This window comes from Pterocles gutturalis, unplaced genomic scaffold (genome assembly GCF_000699245.1).
Source record: "Pterocles gutturalis isolate BGI_N339 unplaced genomic scaffold, ASM69924v1 scaffold8600, whole genome shotgun sequence".
In the NCBI taxonomy this organism is placed as follows: domain Eukaryota; kingdom Metazoa; phylum Chordata; class Aves; order Pterocliformes; family Pteroclidae; genus Pterocles; species Pterocles gutturalis.
Genome location: NW_010140732.1, coordinates 86,343 through 97,089, shown reverse-complemented (window position 1 = coordinate 97,089; position 10,747 = coordinate 86,343). Strand labels below are relative to the sequence as shown.

Here is a 10,747-nt window from a genome sequence, read left to right as displayed (position 1 = left end):
GGAATGTTGTCTGTTGCATTAGAGCAAGCAGTGCCACTGTGCACTCCTAGGAATCATCCTGTCTCATTTCTGTGAAGGGCTAAATAGCTGAACCTCCATTTGTTAAGTAGGTCATTTGGCACCTCATAGGACTGGAGCTTTTGAGTTAAAACCAGAAGTGGTGTGTATAAGGCCTCATTTATGCAAACGAGGTGGATAACTGCTGTGGTCACTGAGTTCAATTTAAGGCAATACTCCAGGTTGTAAAATGTAAAAGTTCAGGAGCAGTTATGGGTATCATACAGCCTTCCCTGCTGCACTGCTGATGATCTTCTGCAGGTATGGCAGAACAGACATTTGGGGGTGGTTGCAAATGTTCCATCATCTGAGCTCATGCTTGCTGCAGATGTCAGTCTGAGCCTGCAGGATCTTGGATCTTGGAATTGCTCTGTCTCAGAACAATTTGGGAGTGCAAGTCCATGTTTTTGCCCATGTCACACCTCAGAGGTGGCATTTGTAGCAGCCTGGCTTCCCACAGCTGCAAGGAACCATTCTCAAGTGCAGCGTTTCCCAGTCACACATGGAGGTTTAAGTACCATCTGGGAATATAGGCGGGTTTCCCAGTGCTTTCTCTCAGCTCAGCAAGGCTCAGAGTAGCATTCTACTAATCCAAAAAAACTTTGTCTTTGCTTCTAGGGGATTGTCTTTGGGTGGAAAATGTCAGGCCCTTAATATTATTTGTACTTTGGTAGCACCTACAGGTCCAAATAGGGATTGCAGTGCTGCTGAGCACGGTAAGAGCCACTTAATATTTCTGCCCTAAGGACCTATTGAGCACAAATGGATGCATGTTAATTCTAGACATATGATCAAATCCTCTTCTCAATATCAAAAATAATGTCTAAGGATTTCTGGTTTTCATCCGTAGATCAAATGCAAACTGTGAAAATGAGGTCATCAATGAATGCTATAGTGCAGACTGCTTTCTCTATTATGAAAACATGAAATGAGAAATTATATTATTTCCCTGGTATTCTCCTGGGAAACAATACAAGGATAAAATAAGACAAACTGTGAAGAAATATATACTCACTCCTTCAGAATAGTAGAACAGCAGCCCATTGGGCTGCAATGTCCGGAAATTAAAACCTCCTTCAAATTCAGTAAAGAGGGACACTTTTTGGCTTGATGCAATGAAGCTCTCTCCATTGAAATATGCTTTGCGGGACATCTGTGGAATAAATAAAATAAAATTACAAGTAAACTGCTGAATACATTCAAATCATAAAAAGAATGAGGCTATTTTTTTTTAAAAGAGGCAGCCACTTTAGTTCTATAAAAACTTCCATTTCTCCTGTGCGTTTTTACCTAATTTGTATAGGCTTTCACTCGCATGCTCTGAAAATCTTAAGGAGGTGCAGCTATTTTTAGACAGTGTAGGCCAAATTGTTCTCAGTTTCCTGGGATTCTTGGCCTCATCCTAAGTCTGCTGACATGTTAGCGAGCATGCAGACTGGAAGCAGAGGGGGCACAAGCTCCCATCCAGAGCTGTGTGGCCCTGAGTCACCATCTGAACATGTGATATATTAGTTTGCGTGCTGCACTGACTGCTCGTGTTGGGGGGCTGTCAGTCTATAACCCTCTGAGTCTGAGAAGGAAAACTGGGTTGAAGGTAGGACAAACTGCAACTAGCTTCCTTGTTGACAGAAGGTGAGACTGTCTGATGAGTTCTACAGGTGGTGGGCTGCTTCGTCTTCAAAGGTTCACAGCATAGCTGCAAGACTCTTTAGATTTACCAGCCTTGCATTGTAATGAACAAATGATGAATAAAGGAAGGGATTAGAAACCAAATGGCAATTTCCTTAGTGTTAATGCTGGTACAATTGGTTTGTGTATCACAAAGGAAGAGCTGGCCTGACATAAGGAGAGAGATCATTTGAAGGGTGAATATCTTGCTGTCTTTTTAATTTCATACATCTGTATTAGGGGGCATGTGAGGACAATTCTCCTTGTTTCTTTAAGAAAGAACAAATTATGTTGTAATGTTTCCTTTCAGAATACAGCACACTATTTCAGATCCAGCTTTCACATTGCAATCTCTCATAGGATAAGAATATCAAGTAAAACACCTTGCGCTGTAATTCAGGGTGAAAATTGGGTAGCATGTCAGTAGACTTACAGACACACACACACTGTCCCTGCCAGTCAATGGGTACATTGTAATTTCCTTGGTTCAAGGCTTTCTTTCCATTGTTTGGAGTAAAACTCAAACTCACAGCTGTATCCACTGCCAAAATTTTGTTGTTACCTCACAAACAATGTCATGCTTACCAGTGAATCCTCTGGGCACCCATAGCTGATTCCCAGGGTTCCTGGTTCTTCTAACAAGTTGAAATCCTTCTTTTGGAACTGGAAACCCTTCATGCAGCCTTTAAAGCCAATACTTCCTGCCAGATGTGAACTAATGCTGTTGGAAAACAATGTCAAACAAGCTGCAGTTAGATAGACCTTGCCTTTCTGAACAGACTTTTATCACCAATGTGTTCTAGAAAACTTGGAAGAGCCTCAATCATTTGCCTCAATTCCTACATCTTTATGTAAAACAACTAATCCACATTTTGTGTTTTGAAAACTGAAAATGCATCAGATGTAATACATGTTATGGGGCAAAATACATGAGAGTTCAGAGAGGAGATCCATATAGAGTAACTTTAAACACATAAAAACAGCTGCTGAAATGAGAAGTCTTGTTTTTAAAGGAATTTCTACCCACTTGCAATGAAAATAAATGGATTTCTATGTCAATTTTTAAAATCATTTTAGAAAAGTTCTGTTTTAGTTTTTCCTGCTTTTACTACCAAGTTCCATTCTTGTCTTGGGAAGGAAATGGATCTCTATTTCTTAACAAATAATAGTAACAGAGGTCAAGGAAGTAAGAGTAGATTCTGATTGCTGATGAGTGGGTTTATGTAGTTATAAATGAGAGCAGCAGGTGGGCTTCCAGGATCCTTATGATACCAGATTTGAGGTGGGTAGCACAGCAGTGTATCCCAACTGCTTCTGATCATTGCTCTGAGTTTTTCATCTCCACCTCTTACCAAGATAGCACAGCATTAAGGCACAGGGAAAATATGATTGGATTTATCCTCACTATACTCATGCTGCATGAAGAAGAAGAAATTGCCTTAAATCACAGAAGGTCTGTAACAGGACAAGGAAATGACATGGGATCTATTGGGTACCAGTCCAGGAGATAACTAGAGAACAAATATACTCAAGGAATGAATGTGAAATCCAGAGTTTTGACCTTGCTACCTGTTAGCAGTCTTTGTGCTTTCTACAAGATGGACCTTAACAATGAGATTCCTCTCACATGAGATGATACTGATAGCGTTGGCTTCTGCTTCTGTGCTAGTTGTCTATGAGTTATCTCATTGTAAGGTAGACATTGGAAACATGACAAATCAATCAGGCTCTGAAAATGCTTATTTTTCTACATTGGCAAAAATGTACCATCAGGTGAAGTGGCGCAGATCTACATGTCTGAAATAAGGTGAGGGGAGGAGTTCTGTAGAGGCTTAACATGCTTCTCAATGAAATCAACAGGCAGGCAAAATCAACAGGAAGGCTCCTGCCATCCTCACTGGTATTTGGGTCAGTTTGGGGTATCAGTCAACCAGTTTAATCTCTACTCTTGCTGACCATGTGACTAGCTGGATGCCACAAATGTGCCCTTCCATTAAATGGTGTTAACAACATTTTCTAGGAGCAACAGCAACTGCAGAAGATATTTGTTGACCTAAAGAAAGGCTTCTGAGGTTGTTTCTTAACAGTTCCCAGCGCCCAGTGCTCCTGCCTCCCATTAGCTTTCTGCTTGATACAGTGACTGAGTTGGGAGAAAAATGACATATAATGGTACTTCCATATTCATTTATTTGGGAAAAAAGGCAGTTGACAGAGGAAAGTGCTGTTGAAGTGAATGAAAATATACTTCCTTGAAAGAATATTAAACTTCTCTAAGACTACAGCTAGTTTTCTCCTCTGCTGCTGCCCCCCAATGTCAGTCAAATGTAAATTGTCCTAGAAAAAGAAACCATAAGTATCAATAATAGATACTACTAGTAGTAGATAGATAGTAGTAGATCGTCAGTAGATATAATGGTAATAACAACTTATGCTCCTGATGAAAATGGAAAGATATCATCACATTTTGACGTTTGTGCTGTCTACCCTTGTCATGAGAACCAAAGCTGGGTACAATATCCAAGGCAAAGTTGTAGCTCTGCTTAAATAATTTCAGTATACATTTTTCAATATTATAATTTGTCATATTTTTACAATGCCTATGGATTTTTCCCTGATAGGACTTGTTCATTGGTGTTTTTTCCTGCTTTCACAGTACCTTCCAGGTGTTTTGCAGAATGATCACAATTCACTCCGTGGGCATAATTCATGCGATTTTTCTTGTATTATGCATTTGTGAACAAGTTTCATCTGCCATTGAGTTGCTCAATTGCCTAGATTTATAGGTCCTTGTGGGCTTTTTCAGTGTTCCCTACGCTTGATTAACCAAAGTAATTTTCACCATAATTTTGTCCTTTGTTTCTAGATCATTAATGTATTTAATAAGAGACCTAAGAGAGATCTTTTGGGCATGTGCTGTAGACTTTTTATACTGTGAAAATGAAGTTACTGCTATGTCCTATTTTCTCTTTCCCAGCTGCTTTTTAATCCACTGCAACCTTTTCCCCCTCCACCCCACTAGTTTTCTTAATAGCCTCCTATGACAGACCTTTTTAAGGAACTTTTTGAAAAGCCAGATAAATTATGTACTCTTTTTCCCTTGCCCACCTTTTTGTTTGCATGTTCAAATAATTGCATGGGACCAAAAGGCATAATTTTCCTTTTCACAAAGTTTGTCCCTTTCTTAAAAGCTGAATCTGTAAATGTTTTGTGTCTCAGACATTATTTATTGATTCCACAGGCTCTCCTGATGACAAAATACAGTTTCAGGAGATTTACCAGTAATCTCTAGAAACCATGATGCAACATTTGCTATCTTCCCTTTCATTTTTTTACATAGATGGTATTTTAAAGAGATGTTATTTCTGTTAGCAGTTGTGACACTTAAAACAGCAGCTGGAGCCCTTCTGAAAATGCTGGCCTTGCTGTTTGACCCTGGGAATGAATATTGCCTGTCAGAAGAGCATACGCTTCTTCAAGCAGCCAGCCTGCTCTCCCAGAGCATGACCCTGGTCCAGCAGATTCCCACTGCAGGAAATGAGAGTTACACAGTCTACTGAGATTAAACTTGGCTTCTGTCAAATGGTGTGATGGGAAAATGAAACTTTTTCTTTTCTTCCCACGCCCACACAGAGCCAGTTGACTTGGGTCTAGAGAGAAACTGAGACAAATCGAAACTGAAGTGCATAGTAGGAAAGATGTCTTTAGATTTGAAAATGCAGTTGGTAGGGGGTTTTGATCCTCCAGCTAGTGCATTGCTATTTTACAAAGATAACTTTTAGCATAGTAAGGAGGAATAGAGGTTCTGTATATTAATGTGTTCTTTTAAAAAAAAAAACAACTTTTTGTTTTAAGAAGACAAAGGTTTCTGTTACCCTTACTGAAACTAGACCAGTTTCAGGAGAATTTACCTGTGTTGGATCAAACCTAGTCCTTGGTACTTCAGAGCTCTGAGAGACACTTGGAAGAGTGTTTGAGGGGTTGTTTTATATAAGGTGTCGAGGCTGGGAGAAATGTTTCATTGTAAGCCCTTCAGCACAGGTCATACAACGTAACTTAATTGTGGTGATTGTTTGAAGATAATGATTGAATCCCAGTTGTAAACCAACCTGGAGTGCAAGATCTCAGCAGGCGCTCCTCCAATGTAGATGTCTGTGAATGGCATTGCTGTTCTTTCATTGTCCACACTTTTTATATGTCGCCTGTCTACTACCAAGATCATCTTCTTAGAATTGTGATATATAATGGAAATCTGAAAAAGAAAAACATATGCTTAAAAGTGTCCAAAATTCCATCTTTTAAAGTTGTCATAATGATTTTATAAGATTGATTGCATCTTTATATCCTTTTGTTTGAAATGTTCTTCCCATTTATCAGTTTGTAAATCGGGAGAGGCTGACAGCAATTACTAGTAGGGACCTTATTTTGATGTCAGAATTTCTCTAATGACTGAAACCCCAGAATATTTCACTTATGAATAAATCCACATGAAAGTACCCCATGTCAAATTCTACACTGTGGCAAGCAGATAAGCTCCATTAACTTCAGAGTTCTTTATTGATTTATCCAAGAAGTTAGGGCATAATTCTTAAAAAACGTATTTCATTGTCAAAGCACAAAAGGCTTAACTATTCTCTGCTTAAACAGATTGAACAGAACTGTAGCTGTAGTTGTGGATCAGGAATCAGACTTTGAATATACATCAAGTAAGTGGCAGGAGAAGCAAGCTACTAAGGGGGATTTGCTGCTGTCACTGTCACAATTACATTGACTTAAACCAAATACAAGTAGATATTTTAGATCTGTCAAAGTCTCTAAAATACTATGCATATATAATAGACTGCTACCAAATTAATTCTCCCTTCAAATGAAATGGGAAATGCAATATTTCTTGTAATACAATGCATAACAACTATGGTGGTCAAGTTAACATAATGACATGTTTTTAGATGAGGAGAGTTGTATATCGAAGGACATAGTTTTCCTGGATATAATTTCTTTTTGAATTAATAACACTTTTCCTCCCACATAAACTGCCCTGTCCTTGGCAAGTAATACACAGAATTTGTCTACAAGCACTGATTTACCAGCTGGCAGAGAAAACCTTCCCTTTCCACCACTCAGTGGTGGGACTTGCATGTGCTCTTTCACATGCAAGGCAAGCATGCGCTCTACTCTTCCGTCCGCTCTACTGCATCACCACCTGGCCCCTCATCCCTTTGCTCCTCTCAGTGGTATTGGAGCAAATTATTGCTTCTTTGGAGCTGCTGGGATAGTTGGTCAAATGGCTGTGACTGTAACCACATCTCTACCTCATGAAATTTAGCATCATTAATCTGAGCCTTCTTCATGGAGTCCTCTAGCAGCACAGGGCCGGTGCTGAAGCCAAAGTCGTAGCGGAGGTACAAGAAACCATTGTGCATCTCTAGACTGAAGAACATACTCTGGATAAAACAAAAAAGCAGTCAGAAAAGCACTGTGGTTGTGGCAGCAATTAAAAAAATTAATAAAGTGTGTTACGAGAATGTTTGACATTGTGAAAAGCATGCTGGGGAAAGGTCTTTTTATTTGCAAAACTGTAACACAGTTTCTGGATTATTTATATAGGTAGTATATGTGTATGTATACACACACACATAATTGTTTGATAAGAGCACTTATTTGGAGATTTGGTGAACTGTTTCCCTGTAGGAATAGCATTTGGTAGCACAGTAATGTCTATATTCTTTACCAGCAAAGTATTCCTAATGCACACACCTCTATTTACTGTCAAAGTAATACCACATGCCCCAAATGAAAGATGTCATACTGGTAAAAGCAATGTTATGCTAGAATGGCTGTATCTGCATTAGCAGCTTCTGTCACAACACCTGTAACAGCTCAGCATTATATCTTTTCACAGCCCTGATTAGCACTGATGTATTTATTGAAGGCTGAGCAATAGCTAGAGTGTATTTACTGTGTATTTGATTTCTGGATTTCCTCAATATTCCTGCTTCATGGTTTGGCTTCTGTTCTGTGGCTGGGTGACTTAAACTTTATAAACAGGAGCTCTACTTTAGAAAATCTTTAAGAAGTGCTTGAAATGAAGATCTGTACCATAGAATTAGTCTTGTTCCAGATCCGAACATAAAAAAGCAGAAAGGAGAGTTTACAGCAACTGTGCGTCTGGGTTAATGCTTTTAATGCTAATGTTTGTCTTCTCTCCTAGTAGTGTTCATGCTGTTGTTCCCATGCCTAATGGAAACATGCGAACAATAATTCTCAAAAAACTACTGAAGGCCAAGAACTTCTGTCTCTGGCACAAATGAGTCCACCCTCAGAAATCATTACTTAAAGTAGGTTTTAATCTAGCACTTTTAAATGAAACTGCAGCTTGGGTTTGTCTTGAAAAGCTTAAATTTGAAAATGAAACAGGGATTGCATGCAGAATATTTATGAGCTGTCTTTGCAGAACTGAATAATGGGCTGGCTTACATAGTCCTTCCAAAAGTGCCTGTGAGCAGGCATGGTCTTCCACAGCTAACATCCAACTTGATTGCAGTTTCTACTGTAACATACAAAGTGCCTATATCTCTGACAAACCTCTGGGCACTTTTGCTTGGAAGAAAAATGACTGATCTGCAATAGAGGCTGTTAAACTTTTAACAGCAGTTGCTTAGTCCAAAACCTCCTAAGAGTGAAGGCTAGTGGTAGCATAAGTAGCATGTAGAGTCTATTTTCTTCAAACCCTTAGAGAGTTTGCATCACCCTTGGACTTCTGAAAAGCTGGTGATATTAGATCAATCCTTTTTATTTGGGCTACTTTCTATTTTCAGTAACTTAAATAAATATTTAGTTTTAGTACACCCTGAGACATATTTATAAAGTGGCAGCTACCACAAAGTTGCTGCTTTATGGGAGTTACTTCACAGAAATTTCCTATCACCTTGATTGTGTGTTCACATGTAAATGAAGGTGCAACTACTGGCTTAAGCCTCTCTCAAAGTGTCATCCCAAGCGTATGACCACACCAAAGTCCTGACTATATGAGAGCAGTGTCCAGCTCAGGACCTTGGCTTCCTGGGGCCTTTGCAGAACATGTTCCAGTTCTCTCCTAATGTGTACATGCACCAAATGAACACAAAGTATTTCCTTTTTTCCAGAAGTTAAATGTAAGGACATAAGCATTTTGGATTTTCCATGATATTGTAAGTGCTGGGGAATTGTGGTACTCATGGATAAAGGGTAGCAGCAGGATTTGGTACTCACCCCGTTAATCATCAGCAGGATCAATCCGTTGTCTGTAGGTGTTCGAACTTCTATGTCAAACCGAGTCACCTGGCTGAATCTTCCCCTCCTCTCAATGTTTCTTGCCAAGGCATAGCCAGAACCATCAAAGAAGTAGCTCACAGCCCGGCTCTGAGTGAAAGCCAACTTATTTCTATGAAAAAAACAAGCAGGGAAGCAGTATTTGGCGTAGCTCCATTTAGATTTGGAGAAATTTAAAGGTCTTTACAATTGAAATACTTTATTGAAATAATTGTTATGAACTGCTACTTCTTCTGTCAGCAGTGAGACTGATGTCTTTTTCTTTCAAATTATTTCTGTGAATTTTTTTCTGAAAAAGAGTGTGTAGCTTTGAGGGTATATCTAAGTCCTTCATCATTAGATTGTGCTTTTATCCTGTCTTGTATGTAGAGGACAGGAAAATTGTGTGCTCATCATTGTAAAGTGCCAGGCCCACAACACCTCCTAATTTTAAAGGATATAAATACATTTCTATGAAGAGCTTGCCCTGTTTGTACAGAAACCCATTTGAATTCTCTGAGGCCTTTAGAGGGGCCAGCACCAACTGTCCTGGTGAGCAACAGCTTGCACACCCTGTGGGAACGGCATGGCGAGCAATTGTTTGCTCTGTCCCAACATCTCCTGTGTTTCTTCCCAGTGAGAGCTGCAAGTTTCTCTCCTGTTCTTTGTAGAGAGAGATTCCACTGTTGCTGCTGTTGTATGAACAAAATGCCTGCCAATGTCTGTGCTAAATGAACACGGCAGTTGATGTTCACTTCTACTTCAGGGGCTACATTTCCGAGTTTGTGAATGGCTTATCTGAGGAATTTCTGTTGTGGGTTTAAGAGTCTATGTCAGAAAGATAACTTACATATTAGCTTTGATAGCTGGGGGTGGGACTGCACTCAAGTTTGTCAGGCCCACTGGAGCTAACTGGCTGTGGCTGTGTCACTTACAGCGACAGGATTCGAGTCAGGAGCAGTCCTGTCGTAGGCAAGCAGCGGGGGTAAGGAGGGAGCCTGGACCACGCCCAGCTAATACAGCAGTTTCCCTTTCGAAGGCATGAGCAAGGTTGTGAGAGAGTTAATGGAGACGGCAGCAAATCATAGAAAATCTTGAGTTGGAAGGGACCCATAAGGATCATTGAGTCCAACTCCCATGTATATGTAAATTCAACTTGTTGATGCAACTAGGCGTTAAAAGTCTCCAAGTTTCTTCTAGGCAACTCAATATCGCCTTCACATTTGTAATCTAAATGAGGAATGAGCCACCAGGACTGGCTCTTGGAACAAACCAGAGCAGCAGTGACGGTGGGACTGTCCCCTACCTGGCACAAGGTGGCGATATGGTGGTGTCGATGTTGTAGACGTGCTTGAAGTTGTACAGGCTGATCACCTCATCGTTCAGGGTAGCCAGTTCCAGGCAGCCGATGAAGCCGGGTAGGTTTAAGCTAGGAGGGAGCTGTGCAAAGGGCAAGGAAAAGTAAATGGAGAAAGGTCACAGTCTTTATTTGGGTATCACGAAAGCATTTGTGCCTGGGGTCATTTTTGTCTCTGTGCTCTTCATATTTTGAAACAAATGGGATAATGCTTCCTTGGAATAGTCTTTGCAGTTCTTATCATGATATGGCCATTGTGCTGTAAGTTAAAACAGAGCACGTAAATTGTCCCACAGTGAGAACAGTAGGCCAGGTAAGGCTACTGCAAACAAAAACTTATTTAGTAGTTTTGAAGGGAGCACACTTGGAAAAGGGGAA

At 40.0% G+C, this 10,747-nt stretch overlaps 1 protein-coding gene across 1 annotated transcript in view; it reads right to left on the bottom strand.

Annotated features, from left to right (window-relative positions):
* The window catches only part of LAMA4 (laminin, alpha 4), a 100,205-nt gene that overhangs the window by 14,313 nt on the left and 75,145 nt on the right, over positions 1-10,747 (bottom strand). The window contains exons 22-27 of the mRNA XM_010083783.1: positions 10,319-10,452; positions 8,974-9,145; positions 7,035-7,166; positions 5,832-5,974; positions 2,311-2,446; positions 1,073-1,210 (exon numbers count right to left, since the gene is read on the bottom strand). Of these exons, the coding sequence (XP_010082085.1) occupies positions 1,073-1,210; positions 2,311-2,446; positions 5,832-5,974; positions 7,035-7,166; positions 8,974-9,145; positions 10,319-10,452 (855 nt within the window). The remainder of the gene's footprint in view (positions 1-1,072; positions 1,211-2,310; positions 2,447-5,831; positions 5,975-7,034; positions 7,167-8,973; positions 9,146-10,318; positions 10,453-10,747) is intronic.